Source organism: Oryctolagus cuniculus, chromosome 2 (genome assembly GCF_964237555.1).
Source record: "Oryctolagus cuniculus chromosome 2, mOryCun1.1, whole genome shotgun sequence".
Lineage (NCBI taxonomy): Eukaryota > Metazoa > Chordata > Mammalia > Lagomorpha > Leporidae > Oryctolagus > Oryctolagus cuniculus.
Genome location: NC_091433.1, coordinates 164,295,070 through 164,319,650, shown reverse-complemented (window position 1 = coordinate 164,319,650; position 24,581 = coordinate 164,295,070). Strand labels below are relative to the sequence as shown.

Sequence of the window (24,581 nt, the reverse complement as noted above, 5' to 3'; positions counted from 1 at the left end):
CCTGGGAAAGCAGCAGAAGATGGCCCAAGTATTAGGGCCTTTGCACCCACGTGGGAGATCTGCAAGTAGCACCTGACTCTTGGCTTCGATCTGGCCCAGCCCTAGCCATTGTGGCCATTTAGGGAATGAATCTGCAGATGGAAAATCTCAATCTCTCTCTCTCTCCCTGTAACTCTGCCTTTCAAATAAATAAAACATTTAAAATAAAAAATAAAATACTCTAAAGTTGAAATGCCTAATAAAAAGGACAAAGATTTTATAATATTTTCAAATATTATCACTCAAATAATTACCAAACATTAAGCCTCTTTCCAAATAATTTGACATTATTAAGATGAGTGACAGCTCTTTCCACAGCATACTCATCACCCATTTCTACCAGTGCTGTACCAGGAATGGTCTTCATAAATTTTACCTATAAATACAAAATCCCAAAAAGGTTACCATTTAATTACTTTAAAATAACAGAATTTTAAAAAGATAGTATAATTTATTCAGCAGCACAAGACACCCTTAATTCTTACCAGAACTCAAGAAATGTAAAAAAGAAGCATATCATTCTATTGTATACTATACTCAAGAGGAACACAGGCTTATTCTGGCTCTTTTAATAACTGTATGATTTTGAACATTTAGTTAACTTCTCTGAGCCACAGACTGTTCCTGTAAAATGGAGATAATGATAATATCTGGCAGAAGTCATCAGTGCTTACTCACTCAACAAATGTTAACTTTCTAATTTGTTTTGATAAGCATAAATTTAATGGTAAACGTGGGGATTTAATGGTAAACCTAATTGACATTATCTTTCCGAATCTTATTTTCTAGTAGAAAGGTAAGAAATCCAAAAGTAAACAAATAATAGTTACAAACTACATAGGGTTCTGTTAAGGCAATATATAATATGTTATACAAAAAATAATAGGGGTAGGCACTTGGTATAGATGTTAAGATGTCCCCATGTCATACTGTCTGGGTTCCAGCCTCAGCTCCATACTCTATTCCAGCCACTGTTGATGCACACTCATGGAGGCAATAGGCGATGACTTAAATAGTTGGGATCTAGCCAATCAGAAGAAACTTGGATTGAATTCAGTGTCCTGGTATTTGGGGAGTGAAACAGCAGATGGCATTTTTCTCTTTCAACTAAAAATTTTAAAAAATAAAAGTAGGAATTTAGCCTTGTTCTTAAGACATCTGTGTTCCAAACTGGAATGCCTGGGCTGGACTCCCAGCTCAAGTTACTGATTCCAGCTTCCTGTTAATGCAGATCCTGAGAGGCAGCAGTGATGGCTCAAGTGATTGGATTCAAGCTACCATGTGGGAGACCTGGCTCATGCCCTGCCCAGTCACAGCTGTGGATATCTAAAGAGTGGACCAGCCTAGGGGAACTCTGTCTTTTACCTCTCAAATCAAACACTTTTTTAATTTTTAAAAAGTACAAAATTGTCTTAAGATGGCATGGCCAGCCGACGCCACGGCTCACTAGGCTAATCCTCCCCACCTTGCAGCGCCAGCACACCGGGTTCTAGTCCCGGTCGGGGCGCCGGATTCTGTCCCGGTTGCCCCTCTTCCAGGCCAGCTCTCTGCTGTGGCCAGGGAGTGCAGTGGAGGATGGCCCAAGTCCTTGGGCCCTGCACCCCATGGGAGACCAGGATAAGTACCTGGCTCCTGCCATCGGATCAGCGCAGTGCGCCGGCCGCAGCGCGCCAGCCATGGCGGCCATTGGAGGGTGAACCAATGGCAAAGGAAGACCTTTCTCTCTGTCTCTATCTCTGTCTACTCTGCCTGTCAGAAAAAAAAAAAAAAAAAAAATGGCATGGCCAGTAGGGAGATTTGTGCAACACAGGAACAGCTTAAAAACTAAGCAATACTTCATGAGTTTTCACCAGCTCTTGAGCAAAGGCCACACTTACTTCTCACACTATTCCAACTTGTAAGGGTTAGATGGGATAATGTACATAAATCATTCAGCACAGTGCCCAGCCCTTGACAAGTCCCTACATAATTATTAAACACCACTAATGTACATGACATCATGAACGTACTTCCTTCTGACTGGTCAATCTCAAAGGAATACTGTCTCCCTCTCCTTTTCCCTCTTCCTCGCCCTCCCCATCTCTCTCTCTCTGTAGCTCTGTCTTTCAAATGAATAAATACACCTTTAAAAATAAATAAAAATGTTTAAAAATTTTTGAGGAGATATAGCATGAGAGACCAGAATCAAAGAGCACATAGAAAACAGTTTCATGGAAAACAGTGATTTGGTTTTCTTATCATTTGAAACAACCAATAACAGAAAAGAAAGATCCACTAAGCACATTGATTACACTGCTTGACTGTCTACATATGTGAAAAAGCACAAATAACAAAGGTAGCACTGTGTCATGAAAGTCACAATATTCACTAAAGCCCATTTAATCACCAAAAATGCAGTTCCTCGACTTTAAACACCAGTGCCTAAGAAAAATGTCTGTGTGAAAAACTTCTTTTCTTAAGCAGAAATAACTTATATGTTATCCCCTAGACCAAATGTAGATTTTTTTTTTTTTTTTTGACAGGCAGAGTGGACAGTGAGAGAGGTCTTCCTTTGCCATTGGTTCACTCCCCAAATAGCCGCCGCGGCAAGCACTGTGCCGATCTGAAGCCAGGAGCTTCCTCCTGGTCTTCCATGCGGGTGCAGGGCCCAAGGACTTGGGCCATCCTCCATTGCACTCCCGGGCCATAGCAGAGAGCTGGCCTGGAAGAGGGGCAACCGGGACAGAATCTGGGCCCTGACCGGGACTAGAACCCAGTGTGCCAGCGTCGCAAGGTGGAGGATTAGCCTAGTGAGCTGCAGTGCCGGCCCAAATGTGGAATTTTTTTTAGTATGATCAAATAATTGAGGAAATTCTCGTTTCAAAATTTGGAAGAACTACTCCCTCAGATCAAGAAGATTTTAGAATTCATATATAACTAAGATTATCAACTCTCCAAGCCACACTAGCCTCCCACAATTCACATGTCTGTACTTTCTTATCCTTGTAAAAGAACACTAAAATCTCTTAAAACAAGAGAAAATAACATTACTACAGTACTGAGATTCAAATTAGCAAGTATATCAAACAATTGGTAATTCCAGATTACCACTCATTTGCCTAGTTCATTATTCTTCAAAAACAGTTTAGCATCTGCTTGCTGTCTGGCACTATATTCTAAGTTTCTATGAAACACCAATGAACAAAACTGTCACACAATTTGGGGAAGCCAGAGTTAGCTGGTGAAAATAAAGTTACAATTTTTAAAGGCCTTCAAAATAGGTAGATTTGAAATGTTTTACTACCTTCTGAGTCAAAAATTTTAAGAGAAGTGGGTATTCAGCCTAGTGGTTAAGACACCAATTAACAGTCCCATGTCCCACATCAGAGTGCCTTGGTTCAGTTCCTTGATCAGCTACTGATTCCAGCTTCCTGCCCATGCAGAACCTGAGAGGCTCAAGTAAATGGGTTCCTGCCACTCAGGAAGACCTCAACTGAATCCCTGGCTTTTGCTTGGCCTAGTCCCTGCCACTGTCAGCACTTTTTTGAAGAAAACTTGTGAGTGGGAGCTTTGATTCTCTGCGTCTCAAATAGCTATTTAAAAAACGAAAAAAAAAAAAAAAAAAAGGTGGTTGGCATGGTGGTAGGTTAAATTGCCATCTGCATCACCAGCATCCCACATGAGTGCAGGTTCAAGTCCCTGCTGCCTCACTTCGGATCCAGCTCCCTGCTAATGTGTCTGGGAAAGCAGAGAAAGATGGTCTGAGTGCTTCGGCCCCTGCCATCACATGGGAGACCGAGATGGAGTTCTAAGCTCAGGCTTTGGCCTGTCCCAGCCCTGGCTATTGTGGTGATTTGGGAAGTGATCCAGTAAATGGAAGATCTCTCTCCCTCTCTCTGTAACTCTACCTTTCAACAAATACATCTTTTGAAAAAAAAAAAAAAAAAAAAAAAAAAAACAAACAAACAAACAAAAAAAAAACACTGCTAGAGACATTTAAAAATAAGTTAAAAGAAATAAAGAAAAAAATCATAAATTAAACCACCATACACATCAGACCATCTGGTAAAATTTTGAGTCATTGTATATAAATTAAGAGTTCAAATTTTAAAAAAAGAAAAAAAATCTGATATAAGACTTTATGCCCATAATACTCTACACATTAAATTACTGCTTTGAACTTTTTACATTTATGTAAAAATACTTTTAGTATCAATCACTAATAAAAAAAAACCTTCTGAAATTTATATATATAATAGCTTTTAAGCTTATGTGGTCATTACTGAAAGAATTTGGATGTTCCTGATATAAGAAGACACACATCTGCAGCCTGTTTAGAATTACTACTACAAACCCCAACAAAAGAATTAATATAAACTGAAACTTACTTTTTCAATATTTCCATATAAGCAAAACAGGTTGAAGACTCTTGAACAATTCATCTTCAGTTGATGTAATCCACTGACCATTACAACTGAACCAGAGGGATTTCCTCCATGCATGTAGGAGGACGAAGCCTGTGGTAATGGATAGGCAACAAGCTCAGGTGTATCTCGAGAACCCATTCTGTAACGACTTGGTAAAGGCAACAATGGACCATGGGAGCCTAGAAAAATGAACAAAATAAATAAATAAATATAGTACCATTTATAAAAATTTTAGTAGATGCACTTCATCACATAGAAAATTAACTCAATATTAGCAAGTTTGACACATTTTAAAAGATCTCAAGTGTATAAACAAACAAATTGTGGAAAAATAAAATTATATTTATTTGCACCATATACGTATTTGTACAGGCCAACGGTACCTGGATGAACCAGGTTGTAAATTTACACTTTTAAAGACTATTTTAATGAAAAAAGTATGTAAGATTAGGTTATGCAAGGAATCAAAGTAAAATGTTAGGTCACTGTACTTAGACCTTAAATTTTAAAAAAATAGGCCGGTGCCGCGGCTCAGTAGGCTAATCCTCCGCCTATGGCGCCGGCATCCCGGGTTCTAGTCCTGGTCAGGGTGCCGGATTCTGTCCCGGTTACTCTTCTTCCAGTCCAGCTCTCTGCTGTGGCCCAGAAGTGCAGTGGAGGACGGCCCAGGTCCTTGAGCCCTACACCCGCATGGGAGACCAGGAGAAGCACCTGGCTCCTGGCTTCGGATCAGCGTGGTGCGCCGGCCACAGCAGCCATTGTGGGGTGAACGAACGGAAAAAGGAAGACCTTTCTATCTGTCTCTCTCTCACTGTCCACTCTGCCTGTCAAAAAAAATTTTTTCAAAAAATAAAAAAACTTCCTGTGAATATCTTTTGGGAGAGTAATATAAAGTGAAATGTAGGAAGCCATTTCTATACAGTTATAACAAAAAAAAAACACCTGTAGTTCCACTACAAAATTGTCTCCTTGGATACACTGTACTATAACATACTTTCAGACTAATATTTTATTCCTCTAATTCTAATTACTTTATCTACACACAGATATCTTACTATTCTGCAACTTCTACTTTTTTAAACAATATCAAGAATCCAGAAGGAAACAATGCCTGACGATCTAAAACTGTTGTCTGTCTCTCTCTCTCTCTCTCACACACACACACACACCCTTGTACATCTCTTAAACTGAGAATCCTAAGAATCAACTTGCTAACTTTCGAGTCTTTCCAAACAACTTTATCTAGTTTTCCCAGCCACAACAGATTATTAGTAAGTAACAAGAAAAATAGAGCCAGAGTATGGAATGGAAAAGAATCGAAGTGTGTGTATAAACTGTGATACTACTGGTAGGCATAGAGCACATTTACGGCAAAAAGAGAGGCAGAATTCAGCAAAAGCAACTAAGACTGGGACACCTCGCTTAGAAAACATAAACCCTACACATCTTAGGTGCCCCAGCATTACTCAGTACAGAAGCAAAGTCTGAGGTACATGTAAATGTCCTACAGATGTGCAAAACACCAGTCGAGAAACTTAAGTTCTTTCCTCATTTCTCAAGAAGTAAAGTGTATGTAAGGCCACTAATTTCATTTTTATGTAGGACTAAGGGACACCTGTCATCTACTGAGTTACTAACAACTAGTAAATTTTGGTATTCATGCAGGTAAAGCTTATTGTAGACTCCAATTTTCAGTATTAAAAATATAGCTGCAATACATAAAAATACAGCAACTTTAACACTGAGCATATACTTATCAATACATCATATTCAAATGTGTCTTAAGTTGGTCATGGCTTTCAACTGTTCTAACTCCTAGTTTATCAAAACAATCAATGTAGTTTATGGTTAATGAGTTGTTATTAATTATATATATTCTGGCCCCTAACTTAGTTACACATACATCAAGATTCAATTATCAATCATTTTTATCCTATTGCAACAGTATACATATATGAGGGAGTTTGGGAAAGTTATGGAAAAACATAATATACATTTTCCTTAACTTTCTGAAGCCCCATCATACGTATTACACTGCCTTCCCCCAGTACTATATGCTTGTAATGATACTTCGTTATTATCACTAAATTTTATTTTCATGGGAAGCAGACAGACATGCAGTACATGTCCATCCCTTTTTATTCATTCATTCTCCCTCTTCTCCTATGCCCCACTCTGCTTACTTCCCCAGGAAAGCCATATAAAATAACCTGAGTTAAATGTCTTAATGGACATACCTCAGAACAGATGCCCCTAAACAACCCCATCACAACTATTCCCCCTCAACAGAACTCTCCAGAATCTCAATGATCCCTAGTTAACATCTGTCACTTCAAAGAATTTTACACTTCTCTTTATGTAAGCTTATACATAAAATTCACACATGAGCACAACGGGGCAGAAAACTGTCAATTTCACAATAGGTTTTTATAAAATAAAAAGCTCAAAAAGGCATATAATGTATTTTTGTTTGCATAATTTCTCAGTAAAATATATTTTATAAAGGAAAGCAAACTTGAGGCCGGCGCCGTGGCTCACTAGGCTAATCCTCCACCTGCGGCGCCGGCACACTGGGTTCTGTCCCGGTTGCTCCTCTTCCAGTCTAGCTCTCTGCTGTGGCCTGGGAAGGTAGTGGAGGATGGCCCAAGTGCTTGGGCCCTGCACCTGCATGGGAGACCAGGAGGAAGCACCTGGCTCCTGGCTTCGGATCAGCGCAGCGGACCGGCTGTAGCAGTCATTTGGGGGGTGAACCAACGGAAGGAAGACCTTTCTCTCTGTCTCTCTCTCTAACTCTGTCAAAAAAAAAAAAAAAAAGGGAAAGCAAACTTGAAAACCTATACTAAAAAATCATTTGACACTACTATAGTAGTTTCCTGTCCTTCAATGATTGTTTCAGATTTTTCCAGTACATTTGGCAAAACATTTAACCAGTTTTCAGCCTTCAGCTGATTGTCATAATATATTTAACTCCTTAACTACATTATCAACTTTGTAAACTTTTTGTCACCCTCCATTATGCAAAGCACAACAGGCTCCAAGTAAGTCTTTCTTTACTGCAGGATCAGAATTATCCAGACAACTATATTTAATATTTATTCTATTACAGGAGAAATGACCAAGGATCACACTCAATAAAATAACTGTAGTAAAATGTTTTTGTTTTGACATAACATAAAGAGTCTCTCCCTCTCCTCTGCCATATAGACCATTATGGTACCTCAAATAATATCTAGTCATAGTCTCTCTCTCTCTTTTTTTTTTTTTCTTTGACAGGCAGAGTGGACAGTGAGAGAGACAGAGAGAGAGAGAAAGGTCTTCCTTTGCCGTTGGTTCACCCTCCAATGGCCACCACAGCCAGCGCGCTGCAGCCAGAGCACCGCGCTGATCCGAAGGCAGGAGCCAGGTACTTATCCTGGTCTCCCATGGGGTGCAGGGCCCAAGCACTTGGACCATCCTCTACTGCACTCCCTGGCCACAGCAGAGAGCTTGCCTGGAAGAGGGGCAACCGGGACAGAATCCGGCGCCCCAACCGTGACTAGAACCCGGTGTGCTGGCGCCGCAAGGCGGAGGATTAGCCTAGTGAGCCGAGGCGCCGGCCATAGTGTCTCCTGAGTACGCTTGCGCGCGCACGCGCGCACACACACACGCACACACACACACACACACAATAAATTCCTAGAGTTAAAAAAAAGAAGACATTAGGGAATAAGCTAAAACATCTAAGAATGGTCATTAAACTAAACTAGGTAATTTGAAAATATTTAGGACAATAGGCAACACCAGGAACTTTCTACAGATAAATTCTGAGAGTACAATATAGCAATTTCTATTTTCTACCACTTCTGATAGTACTATACATCAACTATATACCACAAAATAGGTGGGGATCAAAACCATGAAAAACTAAAAAAATACTTAAAAACAATTTACAGCCAGTTAAAATCTTATCAATTGAAATTCTCAACCATCTACCTACAAGAACAGTCTGATACCTAAATTTATCCAGAAGATTTATTCTAGATTTCATGATTTGAACTTTATAAACAAAATCAACCAAAACCAAAATACCAAGTCCAGAACTAAAACCAGACCTAACAAGAAGCATGTTTCCTTTTTGACAAATAACTCAATCTTTCTGCCTTTATGACTCAAAATTCCTCTTTGCTCCTAGTTGATGGAAAGAAAATACACTTACTGAACAAAAACACTTTTTTGGTTCTCTTTCAAGCCAGAGCCTATTACAAATCAAAACCAAACCAAACCAAAATATAATGGCAAAGAAGTTGTCAATCCCCAACCAAAACTCTCAATTTATCTCAAACATTACTAGATATATCAATATCCTAAGAAAATAAGGATTTTGGACAACTCCTAAGAGGCATATTATAAGGAACTGATCCCATGGAAACCAAACCAGGTAAGCAGGAAAAATACAGAGATAAGAAATGTGCCATTTTTCATCAGAATTGCAAAAATTCAAGTAATTCATCTATACTACCTTCCTTCTGCCTTGACAAACTTACCATAGCCATCATGTCTAAACGAAGAAGGGTGTTCTCCCAAAATGGCTTGTCTCTGGCGACCCTTTCCTCTATCTGACACAAAAGTAGAAACATGGTTTTAACAATTTTGACTCAATTACTTAACAGAGTTCTCACATGGGAAACACCCATTCAAAACATCTATTACAATTCATAAAAGAAGTATGATTCCTGGTTAACTTTAAACATCCATTCATATCCAATTTAAATACAAACACCAAAAGTTTAAGAAAAAATTCTACCTAACAAATTCCACTTAACTTGAAAATAACTTTTTGGCAAATGCCAAATACAATCACACTTTCAAACTTAAGGGAAGAATGGATACTTTTCAGCAAAGGAATGTACACAATGCTAGAGTTTGACACTGTACAGAAGTTTTTACCAATACATGTCTTTAAAACAAGCTTTAAGTGCAGTACTTTTGAAAGACAGTACCTGAATCATACTATTAGCTTCAACAGCAACACATTTTCAAAGTGGGCTTCTTTCAAGAAGTTTCAGCATAAGCCAACAACAACCTGTATTACATGGTTTCACAATCAGTAAACACAGAGTATTTTATATGTATATACACATATTTACAAACACCTACTGACTTGAAAGCTGAAATTATGCACATCACTGGCTCATATTGTATCATGGAAGGTCATTGTCTATAGACCTTAACAGCAGGCAGAACTATGAGCAACCCCAAAGTTTAAATATGCCAAAATAAAACTAACCAAGGGGGCTACATTATTGGATGAGAATACTACAATACTCTAAAGGATAATTTTTATTCTAGCTACATTTTCAGGGAAGGCATGCCAATTTTCCCAAATCTAATTTGAAGTCTCAACACAAAAATTACTTGTAGGTTTGTAAAATAGTGCTTCCTATGTTGGTTAATAACTTTTAAAAATCATTGAACAATACTTTTAGAAAGTTTGCGCATCAAATTATAGTGCCAAGTAAGATTTTTTTAAATATATACATCTTGAGACTCTGGTCATTCTAATCCTTGACAATTCAGAGGTAGGCTTTTTATATTATCCTTAGTCACCTAAACAAATGAGGTTTATGGGAGATGAGAAACACTTTAATTTCACTTCAGTCTAAAGAAGTAATATTAAATACCTATTCCAAGTTACCATAGCAATGAAAGGGACTGAGGAGGTCATCTAGCTGAACTTTCATTTAATGTAAAAAAATCTCTTTATATCATCCCTAATTAAGACTATCTAGCTTCTGCTTACCCAGTATCAGTAACAAGATACTTATTACCTTCTCTTACATTTTCAAATATCCTAAGTCATGAGAAAGTTAATTTTCATACTGTATAAAAACTGATCCTATACTCATATTCTACCTCACTTGGGGCCTCACAGACAAGTTTTTTGTCTGAAAACTCTTCCCAACACTTAAAAAGTTATTATGGCCCTCCCCCATTTCATCAAAGTCACTTCTTCAGTCACAAATCACAATTCCTTCTTTTAATTACATGCCTTCCTGTATTTTTTATCATCTAAATCTCATTCCTCTTCAACCATTCTAGTCTGCTAATCCATTCTATTACTCTTCTTCTACTTAAGCATATGCCATCACACACTATATTCCTTATGTGATGGAAAAGTCTTAACCAAAACCACCATAATGCCTTCATGGCTGTTTTACTGATACAATTACAGTGTGCTATAAGGAAACAGAACTGTATTGGGAATCAGAATATTCCAACTTAACTGATTTGCTATATTGTCATAGAAACTCATAATTTTCACTCAAAAAAATGAAGGAGTTAGAGTAGGTGATTCCCAAGGTATCTTTCAGTGAAACATCTTGTTATTAATTCCCTTTATTTGAAATACTCACTACCTAGTGTAAAGTCACATAAACCAGAAATGAGCAAAAAAAGTCAAACACTGAAAATGTAGGCCTCTAAATACTGACTGGCAAGCTTTCATGGATTCAACTGAAGTCTAATGGAAGCTGTCACTTTCTCCCCTAAAAGATGCACATATATACAAGTCTTGCTTAATACTGGTAGAGAGGGTTCCCTGGATTCCTGCCTAAGGATTCTTTCCACTAAAATGCAAGTAGGAATGAAAAAAAAAATTAAAAATTAGGTTACATTTTTAAAATGGCTTCTTTGGGGGGAAGGTAGAAAAAGTTGGTATAAAAGCCTCCTTTTAGGGATAGCAGCTTAACAGTTTGAATAACCTATCAACTTGAGTGCAAGTGAAAAACACTACAGAAAACAAAAATGTAAACTGCTACAGCCTCACCAAAAATCTAAACTTCTGTAGTCTAACCAAATATCTATCTGCAAGGAATTCGAAAATAAGAATTTTTTCCCTTGATAGCCTGAACTAAAATTTTGACTTCCTTTAATTACATTTCACTATGTAAATATCTTTCTTCCACATTTCTAAATTTATCTGACTAGAATTATATGAAAAATCTATGCTAACTGTATTAACATCAGCCTGTTAAGGGAATAAATATACACACCATAAAATAAGAAGCAAATCTGCAACTGTTTTAAGTGACATCAAGGGACTGGTGTTAGGGCATAGCAGGTAAAGCCGCCTCCTGTAATGTTAGCATTCCATATGGGCACCAGTTCCTTTCCCAGCTGCTCCACTTCTAATTCAGCTCCCTGCTAACAGCCTGGGGAATGCAGAAGAATATGGCCAAGTGTTTGGGCCCTTGCCACCTATGTGGGAGACTAAGATGAAGCTGCTGGCTTCATCCTGGCCCAGAGCTGACTGTTGCAGCCATCTAGAGAATGAACCAGCAGATGGAAGATTCTTTCTCTGCAACTCCTTCAAAATAAAATAAAATAAATAAATCTTTAAAAAAAAAAAAACAAAAAAAACAAAAAAAGACACATTAAGAAAAACACAACCCAAACTCACTATTTCAAATGAGTAAAAACCACCACCACAACAAAACCACAAAACAATTCAATGTTCAATAATTGACTATAAATTGACAAAAGTAAGAGATTTCTCATCAACCACTTGCCCTGTTGTTTGAGTGCTAAGGCTTTGTTTTCAACTGCACCAAGCCTAGGCCAAGCATATTTCTGTTAAGTAGTGAAAAATGAAGGGGTCTAGCCAAAGCTACATTACAAAACAAAACTACCTGCAACCTCATGCATAAGGCAAGATATTTGCCTGGGAATTAAGGGCTAAAGGAGTCAATCATTCAAAAGTCCTAAATATCTGAACATGCAAAGGAGCATCAAATGGCCTTTTATATTTTCTTTTGCTAGAATACATGCACTATAGGGTATACATTGCCCAAGATACTCTGGATGCCATAAAAATTTCTTCTAATTGATTTTTACACATACTCATCTTGAGTTTTACCAACACTTGGTTCAAACACTAATATTGTAGTTGAGATGTAGCCAATACTGCAGCCCCCTTGTTTTTACAAGATCCACATTTTAATTTGTATATTCCAGAACTGCCACAGGTACTTGAACAAATTCATCAGTCAAATCTATGCTGATGAAATTTAGCATTTATAGACTATAAGTCAAAATGCATCTCAAATGAAATGCTCTTATTTTCAGATTTATGAAGTTTAAATATATTTTACCTTGAACAGACATGTTATTTTCACCTACATTTGAAATGTCAAAATTTCTATTTACACAAATTAACATAAATGATAATTTTAAATTGTTACAAAAAGTGACAACTTATAAACAGCCACTTTACAAAAATCAAACCACACAGAAAAAACATCTTTTACATGTAATTCACCTTTTCATTAAGTTGGAATTTCTGTTCAATATCCACAATTGAGAAAAAACAAAAAGGTATACTTAAGTGCCAGCAAGAATGCACCTTTCTAATCCTTTTATCTTTATCTGTGTGGATTGGTTGAGCATGATCAATTCCCAAGAACTATAGATAAACTGGTTCTGGTTATTTGCCAATTAACAATTTGAATCTAGGCTGTAAACAGTTACAGTGATGGGCATGAAAATTTACAACATTGTAATCTAGTTTCCCTTAGTTAAAACTTAAACTCTACCAACTGAAACCTTAAGGGAAATTAGATCAATATACACATACAACTTCAATAAGTGGGCACAGTCTATCATGGTTTTCATCCCATGGAAGTCTGAAGTACTGTTAAGTGTCCTTCTTTAAAAACTTGGGGTGATGGTGCATGCAGTATGCAGTCAAGGTGAATTGCAAGTCTGAGTTTTTCAGAGGGCTTTTTGCTGATGCCGATGTTGTGCATGATGAAGTGTAGAGTCAGCCTGCTGGAGTCCTCTATCCTTCTTAATGCCTTGTCCAGCTTGGGGGAAAAGTCCTTTCCATAGAGAAGCAGTGTGCAAGTTTGCAGTTTGTAAGGAATATTCTGAATCAGTTTCCTCTCCTCCAAAGAGAGAGAGCTGCTTGGAGAAATGCAAGTCCTTGAACTGCGGGCGTGCCTGTATGTGTGGGCTCCTTCTTGAACTACATATAAATAGCTCAGTACATACCAGTAGGGGGCACTAAATCAAGGTTATTTTCCAGCATTATCAATCTTTTGCAACAAAAGCATTCATCAACAAAGTTTTCATTTGAATTAACTAGCTCATCTCAGGAAAAAAGGAATCTAACCACATGTAAAAATTTGTCAGCAGACATAAATATATTCTAAAATGCATAAAATACCTACCTCGTCTTCCCAAATACGGTTTAGTGTAGTCCCAACTGTCATTGTCATTTCTAATAACATTTAGACGAGTTGGCTGTTAAGATTAAAAATAAAGTAAGTTCAAATTGTATAACCAAAGCATAAATTTTTCAATGGTAAAATGTTGAAAAAAATATTTACCCTTGCATATTCAATTTTTAATGTGCAACATCCAGCATATATATCTGCTCCATTGAGTGCTGCTTTAGCTTTCTGGGCACAAAGGACTGATTCAAACATAAGCTCTATTAAGGAAATTTGGTTTAAGATATCTGACATCTGACATTTAATCACTACATTGAAGAATAGCACTGCAAACAATCAAAAATAACTTTTCTGTTTTACCAGATAAAATTTCTAGATGATTTTTAGTAGAATTTATTTTTACAAACAAGAATACCGAAGAGAAATAATATCTACATCAATCTTTTTAAATCATAAGAAGTACTTTATCAAAGGTAGAGGGAGAAGGAATCAAGGTCCCACTCCCTAAAACAAAGACAATCTCCAAACTCAAAACAGGAAATATTTTATCTTAAATCAGGAAAAACATATAAGAACTAAAGTAATACTGGATATGTGAGTTTTATGTCTTCTAAAAAGGCAGAATTTTATAATGATTCAACTATTTTATTACTTCTTTAAAGATTATGTAAGTCCATAATTGTTTAAACATCAAATCACAAGAATATACAAATTAAAACAAAACAAAAGCACATTGCCAGAAATTATAAGAATGTGCTATATATCTTTACCTTTTTCTAGGCATGCAAATGCACATATTAAGTTAGAGTTTGCTCTTTATTATTTTTTATATGGGTCTAGACTATACATACTATATATCCATTTTGCAACTTTTTACTGAATTACAAACTTCAAAGTTTTGGTATTTCCAACTATTTAAAAAGAAAAATCAGAAAAGTTCATTTGGGATAAACGTCAAAAAGATGTAAGTTTCAATATTATAAAAGTGTTTTATACTGTAAAAAGCACTGTGGCGTAGCAGGTGAAGCTGCTGCCTATAACATCAGCACTCCATATGGGCACCATTTTGAGACCTGGCTGTTCCACTTCCAATCTAGCTCCCTGCTAACACACCTGAGAGAGCAGTGGAAGATAATCCAAGTGTTCAGGCTCCTGCACCCATGTGGAAGACAAGGAAGAAGCTCCTGGCTTTGGCCTAGCCCCAGCCATTTCGGCCATTTGAGGAGTGAACCAGTGGTTGGAAGATCTCTCTGTCTCTCACCCTATCTCTGTAAACTCTGTCTTTCAAATAAATAATTAAAAAAAAAAAAAAAAAAAAAAAAAAAAAGGACAGGGCCAGTGCTGTGGCATAGTGGGTAAAGTCTCCACCTGCAGTGCCGGCATCCCATATGGGCACTGGTTCAAGTCCTGGCTGCTCCATTCCAATGCAGCTCTCTGCTATGGCCTGGGAAAGCAGTACAAGACGGCCCAAGTCCTTGGACCCCTGCACTTGTGTGGGAGACTTGGAAGAAGCTCCTGGCTTCGGATCGGTGCAGCTCTGGCCATTGCGGCCATCTGGGGAGTGAACCAGAGGATAAAGACCTCCCTTTCTCTCCCTCACTCTGCCAGTGCCTCTCTAACTTTTTCAAATAAATAAATATTTTAAAAAATGCAGCAGCAGCAGCACTAGACTGTTTCACAGCAGCAAGTTAATCTTAGTCAAACAGTAAAATTCTCTATGGGTACTGTTGTTTCATTTTTAAAACCAACCAAGGAGATTTTTTTGTGGGAGAGAAATGGAAACACCATTCGTCTAGAAATGCTTAAGCAGGGAAAAAAATAAGACTTATATGAATTACCCAGAATTCATACACGTCAATTAAAGATTTTAAAATGAAGGATATTCAACCATTGCTTGTATCCCATTTCTCTTGAATATAACAATGCGTTGTACTTTTCCAACAGGGTTGCATACAGTATACAAAACATCCTATGAAGGAAAAAAAGCAAGACTTCTTCATATTTTACATTTAGAAAAACATTGAAGCTATACCGTGTTTTGTTTCATCTAAAAACCAGCAACTGTCAAAGTGTCGTTTCTATTACACATTTTTCTAATTGTTACACTAAAATTTAATAAATCTATTTCCTCACCTATACAATATATCCACATTACAGAAGTTCCAGTGAAACATTTCTAAAGCACTGTTACCTATTTTATCTCCTAAATGACTCCTCAATTTTTTGTCTTCTTAACAGGTGACTAATATCTCTGGCAATATATAATAAACCAAAATAGTAATCCATTAACTTATGTCTTTTTCCAGATGAGACTCTAAAATATTTAACATTATAATCATCTGAATTACAGCAGTAAGTATTAAAGTGGAGTATTAGAACAACTCTGGTATTCATTTTTTAAGAGACAGTAGCAACAGAGAAAACACCCAAGGAAGAGAATTCATCCTGTTAGACATCACCAAACTAGATGGCTGAATGCATCTAACTATCCCCTGAGGAGTAATTATTCAACTTTCAAGAAATCTCTTCAACACCTATAAATACAAAGCTGTACTGTCAGGTACTAGGGATAGGCTAAAATAACAAATCAGACTATCTGCACTATTCTTCTTCCCAGAACATACACATTTATAAATATATTAATGCTGTCCGTTAATATTACAAAAATAAATACATAATATCTAATTAAATCTAAAAAGTTAGCTTGCAAGAGTGGGCATTGGGAGTGTCTTGGTTCAAGTCCTGGCTCAACAAGTACCAGCTTCCTAGTAATGTGCATTGTGGTAAGCAGGTGATATAGCCCAAGCACTTGAGTACCCACCACCCACATGGGAGACTGATGGAGTTTTGGGCTCCTGGCTTCAACCTGACCCATTGAGGGCATTTGGGGAATGAACCAGCAGATGTGGCACAGTGGTTAAGTTAAGCTGCCACCTGCAAAGTCAGTACCTCATGTGGGCACTGGCTCAAGTCCTGGCTCCTCCACTCTGATCCAGCTCCCTGCTAATATGCATGGGGGAAAGCAGCAGCATATGGCCAAAGTCCAGATGGAGTTCAGTTTCCCAGCTTTGGCCAGGCCAGCCCTGGCTGTTGTGGCCATTTGGGGAAAGAACCAGCAGAGGGAAGATCTCTCTCTCTCTCTCTCTGTAACTTTGCCTTTTAAGTAACTAAAATCTTTTTAAAAATAAATAAAATAAAAGCTATCGTCAAATATGTAGATGGCAGTAAAGAAAACTGTAAGTAAGTCCCTCTAGAGGCAGTCTGTCATGCAAAAATACATACCACTGTAATTGGATAAAGAGGATTCTGAATTGACAGCAGAAGGACTTTGTTGCCTCCCGATGGATCATCGGTATTTCCTGGTCGAGTGATCCTTTTGCTTGTAGAATAGTTGAAAAAGGCCTGTTGCCCAGCAATGTACACAGGTTCATCTGCAGCAAATGTCACACATTCTTTGGCACTATCTATGTTTTCAAATTCCACTAGAGCCTGCCGTTTAAATGGCATCATCATCACATAGCTGAAAAAAAGGGAGATGGAGAAGGAACACCCAAGTATACCAAGTTTAATTAACATTTGTCTCAATCAAGTAAAAGCACACTTAAATGTGTCAAGTCATATATTATATTGGTATTCTTGACTACTAATATCTAATGTAATTCATATCTAATGTAAGTCAACTCCTAAATCATTCAAATAAATTATGGTGTAGCAGGTAGAGGTATATAGCTGAAAGTTTATCTCCCAATGATGTAAAGCTTATGTAAGACATGCCCTCCCCCCAAGCACAACTCTGCTATTAGTTACTAATGACAACACTTCTTCAGGCTGCTACTTCCAGGCAGTACTGGAAAATATGAAGATATAGAAACAAGGGCTGGTGTTATGGCACAAGGGGTAAGTCACCATTTGTGACACCAGCATCCCATACCTGAGTGCTGTTCAAGTGCCAGCTGCTCTGCTTCCTCCTGTTAATGTGACCAGGAAAGCAGAAGATGGCTCAGTACTTAGGTTTCTGCCACCCAAATGAAAGACCAGGATGGAGTTCCTGGCTCCTGGCTTTGGCCCATTCCAGCCCTGGCTGTTGTAGCCAGGGGAGTGAACCACTGAATCAAAGATCAATTGATCAATCAATCACTCTCACTCACATTCTTTCAAATAATACATAAAACTTAAAAAGCTATAGAAACCAACAGAGATAAGACACAATAGAGGGGCCAGCTTTGTGGGTAACAGGTTAAGCCACAGCCTGCAATGCCAGCATCCCTTATGGGCTCCAGTTCAAGTGCTGGCTTCTCCACTTCCAATCCAGCTCCTTGCTAATGTGCCTGGGAAAGCAGTGAAGATGGCTCAAGTCCCTGGACCCTACACCCACATAAGAGACCCAGATGAAGCTCCTGGCTTCAGCCAGGCCCAGTCCCAGCTGTTGCAGCAATTTGGAGACTAAAGCAGAAGATGGAAGATTTCTATCTCCCTCTAACTCTGCCTTTCAAATAAATAAAACAAATCTTGAAAAGCTAAACCACACAATAGAAGGGGCAGGCATTTGGTATAGCAATTAAAAGACCACTTAGGACATCCATACCCGCATTATCAGAGTGCCTGGACTGGAGTTCCAACTCTACTTTATATTAGTTTCCTTCTAATGTGCACCCATAAAAGACAGCAGGTGATGGCTCAAGTACTTGAGTCACTGCCACCCATGTGGAAAACCTGTTTGGGATTCCCAGCTCCTAGCTCTGACTTTGCCAAGCTCCAGCTGTTGCAAGCACTGGAGAAGTAAACCAGTAGATAGACTATCTCTGTGTCCCTTGTTTCTCTGCCTCTCAAATAACTTTTTTCTAATTAACAAAAAAACTTTAACAGGTTGTCAGAATCCCTACTTAAATAGCAGAAACTATTACTTCTCTGGAATTTTGCAAGTATCCACTTTAATAACTATTTTTACTTATGAAAGGACTATCAAAAGATAAACAGAAGCATGCACAGACTAAGTTTATATACATAATCTCCTCCAAAATGTTTTTAAATGTTAAAGAATCTGGCCGGCGCCACGGCTCACTTGGCTAATCCTCCGCCTTCGGCGCCGACACACCGGGTTCTATTCCCGGTTGGGGCGCCAGATTCTGTCCCGGTTGCTCCTCTTCCAGCCCAACTCTCTGCTGTGGCCCAGGGAAGGCAGTGGAGGATGGCCAAAGTGCTTGGGCCCTGCACCCGCATAGGAGACTAGGAGGAAGCACCTGGCTCCTGGCTTCGGATCTGCACAGCCTGCCGGCCACAGTGGTCATTTGGGGGGTGAACCAATGGAAAGGAAGACCTTTCTGTCTAACTCTGCCTGTAAAAAAAAAAAGAATCCATAAAAAGATAGTCACTAGAATATAGCAATAATCTGACTGCCTATGGGCAGATGGGTAAGGTATTTATTTTTTATAATTTACTTAGAGGAGAATGTATTTTAATACAAAGTATAAAGAAATGAAAGATTGGAAAAGAGAAATCACAACACAAGGATCACAACAGCAAACACATGTTCTCTTCATAAGAATCTTAAAAAATGTTTTAAAATACAATTAACATTTTAATAAAGTAATTTTTTGATTTTTTTAAATTTTATTTGAGGGTCAGAGTGAGAGAGATTCAATCTGCTGTTCACTCCCCAAAAGCCCACAATAGCTGGGGCCGGGTCAGACCAGACCTGGGAGCCCAGACTTCAATCCAGGTCTCCCATGTAAGTGGCAAGGACTCAACCACCACATCATCAGCACTGCCTCCTGGATCTCCATTAGCAGAAAGCCATATCAGGAGTGGATCCAGGACTCAAACCCATGCACTCAGATATAGTATACAGGCGTCCCAAGCAGTATCTTAACAGGCCAAATACCTGGTCCAAACATGTTTTTATAATGCAGAAAGCCACAGAAATTACATCAGGTCAGGCAGTCAGTGACATCACTCCTTCTCAATCAGGCATCTAGGACCTATTGCCACCCTTTAGAAACTACAAAAATGGTACACTAGTAGTAAGAAACTGACTACTATAGCCTGGCAAGTTACTATTATTAATTCCAGCCCCTACATTTATAAAACTTGGAGAACTATCAAGATTAGAGATACAGCACACAACCTGCTTAGCAGAATCCCTGGCACCTTGTAGGGTCCTCAAAAAAATTCAACTGTTACTCTATTTTCTACAGACCTTGCCTCATTCATTTTTTTAATAGAAAACTTGTATTTAATAAATGTAAATTTCGTAAGTACAACTTTTGGATTAAAGAAGTTCTTTCCCCCATAACCACCCTCCCACCCACAAACCATCCCATCTCCTACTCCCTCTTCCAACGCATTCTTCATTAAGATTCATTTTTAATTATCTTTATATACAGAAGATCAACTCTATACTGAATAAAGATCTCAACAGTTTGCACCCACATAGACACACAAAGTATAAAGTACTGCTTGAAGATTAGTTTTACCTTTAATTCTCATAGTATAGCGCATTAAGGACAGAGGTCCTACATGGGGAGCAAGTGCACAGTAACTCCTGCTGTTGATTTTTTTTAAGTTTGTGAATTTTTTTATTTTTACCGTTTTTTGTTAATTTTTTTATTTGACAGGTAGAGTTACAGACAGTGAGAGAGAGAGACAGAGAGAAAGGTCTTCCTTCTGTTGGTTCACTCCCCAAATGGCCGCTACGGCTGGCGCTGCGCTGATCCAAGGCCAGGAGCCAGGTGCTTCTTCCTGGTCTCCTATGCGGGTGCAGAGGCCCAAGCACTAGGGCCATCCTCCACTGCCCTCCTGGGCCACAGCAGAGAGCTGGACTGGAAGAGGAGCAACCGGGACAGAACCCCAACGGGGACAAAAACTCGGAGTGCCGGCGCCACAGGCGGAGAATTAGCCTAGTGAGCCGCAGCACAGGCCTAAACTGATCATTTTAACTAGTAAGGTGGCATTGGTACCTGCCAACTTAATGGGATCTGGATTCCCATGGCAAGTTTTTAGCTTTACCCTTAGAGGTAAGTCCGAGAGAGCATGTACACCTCTTCCCTCTCTTACTCCCATGCCTCATTCATCTTTGTATTCTCAGAAGCTGAAAACAAAGCCTGGCATATATCAACTACTCAATCAGTATTTGCTGGTCTCGACTTGCTTCCCCACCCACATCATTCAAAATTAAAGAAAATATAGAAAAAAATAAAGCCTTAGGTTTCAAGATTTACCAACTATTAAATTCAATATACAAATCCCAGGAGAGAAAAAACATTTCTTTAGAAACACAGTTCCTCACTGAAACTCTAACTTTTAACATATGAAAAAATAGAATGGGCCGGTACTAAGAGGGTTAAAGCCACTGCTTGCAGTGCCGGCATCCCACATGGGCACCAGATCAAGTCCCAGCTGCTCCACTTCTGATCCAGCTCTCTGCTATGGCCTAGGAAAGCATAAGATGGCTCAAGTGCTTGGGCCCCTGTACCCAGTTGGGAGACCCAGAGGAAGCCTGGCTTTGGATCGGACCAGCTCAGGCCGTAGCAGCCATTTGGGGAGTGAACCAGAGGTTCACTCTCTCTCTCTCTCTCTGCCTCTGCTTTCTCACTCTCTCTCTCTGCCTCTGCTCTATCTCTGCCTCTCTGTAACTCAGCCTTTCAAATAAATAAAAATTTAAAAAAAAAAAAAAAGAAAGAAAAAGAAATAGGGGCCAGTGCCGTAGCTCACTTGGTTAATCCTTGGCCTGCGGCGCTGGCATCCCATATGGGCACCGGATTCTAGTCCCAGTTGCTCCTCTTCCACTCCAGCTCTCTGCTGTGACCCAGGAAGGCAGTGGAGGATGGCCCAAGTGCTTAGGCCCCTGTACCCACATGGGAGACCAGGAGGAAACACCTGGCTCCTGGCTTTGGATCTACGTAGCTACGGCCATTGCAGCCATCTGGGGAGTAAACCAGTGGATGGAAGACCTTTCTCTCTGTCTCTCTCACTGTCTAACTCTGTCAAATAAAAAAAAGAAAAGACAAGACAAGACTGGGGCCGGCGCCGTGGCACAGCAGATTAATCCTCCACCTGCAGCGCCGCCATTCCATATGGGCGCCAGTTCTAGTCCCGGCTGCTCCTCTTCCAATCCAGCTCTCTGCTATGGTCTAGGAAAGCAGTAGAAGATGGCCCAAGTCCTTGGGCCCCTGCACCCATGTGGGAGACCAGGAAGAAGCTCCTGGCTCCTGGCTTCGAATCGGCGAAGCTCCGGCAGTTGCAGCCATCTGGGGAGTAAACCAGCAGGTGAAAGACCTTTCTCTCTCTCCCTCTCACTGTCTGTAACTCTACCTCTAAAATAAAATAAATAAAATCTTAAAAAAAGAAACAGACTATTTAACTTAGTGACTAATTTGAATTACTCCTGATGGCCTGTCTACTCTTACACTCTAGACTGTTTGATACTTAGTTCATGGTAAAGCTTTCCATATGTGAATGTCATTTAGTAATTTGTATAGTGTATCATTTTGCCTTCTGATAGTTACGTGAATAAAAAAATCATGGAATGACTGGAACAAATTAGTATATAATTAAGAGCTTACTTAACATAAATAAGTATAATAGGAGTTGTGGGGGCCAGCACTGTGGCTTAGCGGGTTCGAGTCCCCACTTCTCCACTTCCGATCCATCTCTCTGCTATGGCCTGGGAAAGCAGTAGAAGATGGCCCAAGTAATTGGGCCCCTGCACTCCTGGCTCCTGGCTTCAGACTGGCACAGCTCCAGCCATTGCGGCCAACTGGGGAGTGAACCAGTGGATGGAAGACCTCTCTCTCTGCCTCTCCTTCTCTCTCTGTGTAACTCTGAATTTCAAGTAAAATAAAATAAATCTTTAAAAACAAACAAAATTCCTTTTTCTTTCCCCCAGGGTGTCTTGGCTTTCCATGCCTAAAATACTCTCATGGTCTCTTCAGCCAGATCCGAATGCCTTAAGGGCTGATTCTAAGGCCAGAGTGCTATTTAGGACATCTGCCATTCTATGAGTCTACTGTGTATCCCGCTTCCCATGGTGGATCGTTCTCTCCCTTTTTGATTCTATCAGCTAGTATTAGCAGACACTAGACTTGTTTGTGTGATCCCTTTGACTCTTAGACCTGTCAGTGTGAACAATTGTGAACTGAAATTGATCACTTGGACTAGTGAGATGGCATTGGTACATGCCACCTTGATGGGATTGTATTGGGATCCCCTGGCATGATTCTAACTCCACCATTTGGGGCAAGTCCGATTGAGCACGTAAAAAAAAAAAAAAAAAAGGAAGACCTAAATGGAAGATCTCTGTGAGTGAGATCCCAGTGGAAAGAATGAGGCCATCAAAGAAGGAGGTACCTTTCTCTGAAGGGAGGAGAGAACTTTCACTTTGACTATGACCCTGTCGGAATAAGATTGAAGTCGGCGAACTCAAAAGGCTTCCATAGCCTTGGCAACTCATGACTAGAGCCTGGGGAGATTACTGACGCCATAAACAAGAGTGTCAAATTGTTAAGTCAACAACAGGAGTCACTGTGTACCTACTTCTCATGTGGGATCTGTCCTTAGTGTGTTGTCCAATGTGAAGTAATGCTATAACTAGTACTGAAACAGTATTTTACACTTTGTGTTTCTGTGTGGGTGCAAACTGATGAAATCTTTACTTAATATATACTGAATTGGTCTTCTGTATATAAAGATAATTGAAAATGAATCTTGATGTGAATGGAATGGGAGAGGGAGCGGGAGATGGGAGGGGTGTGAGTGGGAGGGAAATTATGGGGGGGGAGCCATTGTAATCCATTAACTGTACTTTGAAAATTTATATTTACTAAATAAAAAATTAAAAAAAAAAGTTCTATGAAATGATCCTGAATAAGATGCAGCTGCTACAATGCTGAAATAAACCTTAACAGCCTCCAGTTTGGAATTTTTACTCCATAATGTCATTTATGGAGTTTTTCCCTATTTAATTATATGTTTACTTATTTAATGGCACATATAGAGTATAACAATGATAGAATTTCTCATATTAGAAAGATAAATCACCAAGATTCATAAGAAAGATATTTAAAAGGAAATATAACAAGTGTTAAGAACAATTGTGTTGGAGCGAGCGTCCAGCATTGTGGTAAGGCAGATTAAGCCCCAGTTTATGATACACACATCCCATGCTGGAGAGTCCGGGCCCTTCTGATTCCCATCCAGATTCCTGCTAATGTGCCTAGGAAGGCAGCAGAAGATGGTCTAAGTACTTGAGTCCCTATACTTCCCACACATGAGACCAGAATGGAGATCCTGGCCCCTGGATTTGGTCTGTCCCAGACCTGGCTGCTTAAGTCATTTAGGGAGTGAACCAGCAGATGAAAGATCTCTTTCTTTCTCTCCCTGTTGCTCTGCCTTTCAAGTAAATAAATCTATAAAAAAAAGATTGTGTCAGGATAATTAAGGTGCTATATTTTTACTTTTTCTTTTTATTCTGCAAATTATGCACTATAATCAAAAAATACTGAACACACACACACACACACACTCAATACAGTGTTTTTTCCTCTCCTTTCTCCCCCCATTAAAGGAGATATTAGGTAGTGATTAGTCATGCTAGTTTTGATAGGCAGAGAGACTTTCCATCCACAAGGTCTAAGGGACCTGTTTCAATAAATAATTCATTGAAAAACTTGAGTTCCAATATCCATTCCAAATCACTAAGAACTCATATAATCACTGTAGTGATATGTCAACATATGGGCTTTACTATGCCCATGTAGATTTTTAATTTGTACCTCTAAGGATAAATAATCTGAAACAGTGGTTTCTAAAGAACAAAGTTGAGCATAATAGGTTTGGCAAGTCATCTACCTCTCCAAAAGGTCACCAAAGGAAGCAATAAAATGATGCCATGGTGGAAGGTGTCAACTAACACTATTCTACTCCTTTGAAG

At 39.1% G+C, this 24,581-nt stretch overlaps 1 protein-coding gene across 5 annotated transcripts in view; it reads right to left on the bottom strand.

Moving 5' to 3' along the window:
• The window catches only part of HNRNPLL (heterogeneous nuclear ribonucleoprotein L like), a 44,379-nt gene that overhangs the window by 8,528 nt on the left and 11,270 nt on the right, over window positions 1-24,581 (bottom strand). For 3 of the 5 annotated variants that reach the window (XM_008254516.4, XM_070069224.1, XM_051839451.2), the window contains exons 3-9: window positions 16,937-17,174; window positions 15,538-15,623; window positions 13,811-13,907; window positions 13,652-13,724; window positions 8,969-9,040; window positions 4,407-4,624; window positions 294-415 (exon numbers count right to left, since the gene is read on the bottom strand). In XM_008254516.4, the coding sequence (XP_008252738.3) occupies window positions 294-415; window positions 4,407-4,624; window positions 8,969-9,040; window positions 13,652-13,724; window positions 13,811-13,907; window positions 15,538-15,623; window positions 16,937-17,174 (906 nt within the window). Of the gene's footprint in view, window positions 1-293; window positions 416-4,406; window positions 4,625-8,968; window positions 9,041-13,651; window positions 13,725-13,810; window positions 13,913-15,537; window positions 15,624-16,936; window positions 17,175-24,581 lie in introns of all 5 variants that reach the window. The other 2 variants (XM_070069223.1, XM_051839459.2) reach the window with 2 other exon arrangements.